The sequence below is a fragment of the Rhagoletis pomonella genome, unplaced genomic scaffold (assembly GCF_013731165.1).
Source record: "Rhagoletis pomonella isolate Grant_MI unplaced genomic scaffold, Rhpom_1.0 Rhpom_scaffold_00006, whole genome shotgun sequence".
Lineage (NCBI taxonomy): Eukaryota > Metazoa > Arthropoda > Insecta > Diptera > Tephritidae > Rhagoletis > Rhagoletis pomonella.
Window position 1 is genome coordinate 53,418,684 of NW_023458560.1, and position 1,290 is coordinate 53,419,973.

The window sequence follows — 1,290 nt, forward strand, 5'->3', positions numbered from 1 at the left end:
GAAAGTGGACACTTATGCTAAAGCGATTTGAAAAAAAGCTAAAAAAAATAAAGTATTTCGATATGTATCTTTATCATACCTTCAATTGTGCTTCAAAAAATAGAGCTAGATCAAAACTTTTAATTCGTCCCGGTAGAAAATCAAGTTGTTGTTGGAAATGTACGCGATCAATTGTGCCATCGTGATCAAAATCGTCAGTCCAGTACTACAAAAATACAATTAAGTTCGATTCTATTTGGAACTATTCCATGTTATTACTAACCTTAATTCCTTCACAACTGCCACTATGTTCTTGCATAATGCTATTAAGTTGAGGAAATGTACTGCATACTACCAAATCGTTTGTACTACGCTTTGATTCATGGCCATTAGCGGCTTCATATTTTTCGTCCGTTTCCGCAGTGAAAATGCTTTGGAATTTGAATTGCAAACGTGGCTGCTCGAAGAGAACCCTTGACTCCGAAATGCCAGAATACGGACTAAGCAACGATACCAACAACATGGGAATCATCACCGACAATATGATGAAGATAAGTACTATAATACTGGCGGATGAACATAATGCATTTTTATAAATAATTGCAGTGTTCTTTGTGTGCAAGGGTATAAACTTCATAGCTTTGCAATCTATGTATTTATTCTTCCAGATTATTTATTTTTTCTCCAAATCTTCCACTGCACTTGCAAAACTAATATTTTCTTTTAGTTGTTCCACTTGATTTTGATGGTTTCCATGGGCAACGGTATAGAGTTTGTGAAATTATCAAATGACATATGTGCATAAGATCCAACATACATCCATTGTTCGGGACGGGGTGATTTGGGGGCCGGGAATTCCTCTTGAATTCCGCGGCAAACGAGGGTCGAGGAGGTGCCGAATCCCTGAAGTCCTTCGAGGGTTGAATTTAACACGCTTAAATTCGCTCAATAAAATTAAATAAAAACACTTCACCTTTTACTCGTATATATGTATATATATATATATAAGCGCCTAACGGCCACTTTATTATATGTATATATGTGTATATAAAAAATGCTGTAATAAAATGGTATATAAAATGATTAATAGTAGAGGACCTTACGTGTGGATTGCTCGGAGTTCTCTTCCAAAGTGGCAGAGTGTTGGGCGATCGCAGAAGGCGAAACCTAACATCCGAGGCGGGTAACAGGACTCGAGAAAAAGGAACTCGAGTAACGAGTAGCTGTTCCCGCTTAGATCACAGCGACATCTACCAGTGAAATTCTCTACTTCATAAACATACTTAAGGTGAAGGGGGCTAGCGTAAACAT

The 1,290-nt window shown here is 37.5% G+C and overlaps 1 protein-coding gene across 3 annotated transcripts; it reads right to left on the reverse strand.

The window, feature by feature from the left end:
- On the reverse strand, nt 1-1,222 carry LOC118740948 (the record flags this gene model as incomplete). 3 transcript variants are annotated; one of them, XM_036472719.1, is given in 4 exon segments in its annotated part: nt 1-17; nt 80-205; nt 263-913; nt 1,083-1,222. In XM_036472719.1, coding segments are annotated over 3 exon segments (497 nt in total), but the record flags the coding sequence as incomplete, so codon positions are not given.
- Between the last annotated feature and the right edge of the window lie 68 nt (nt 1,223-1,290).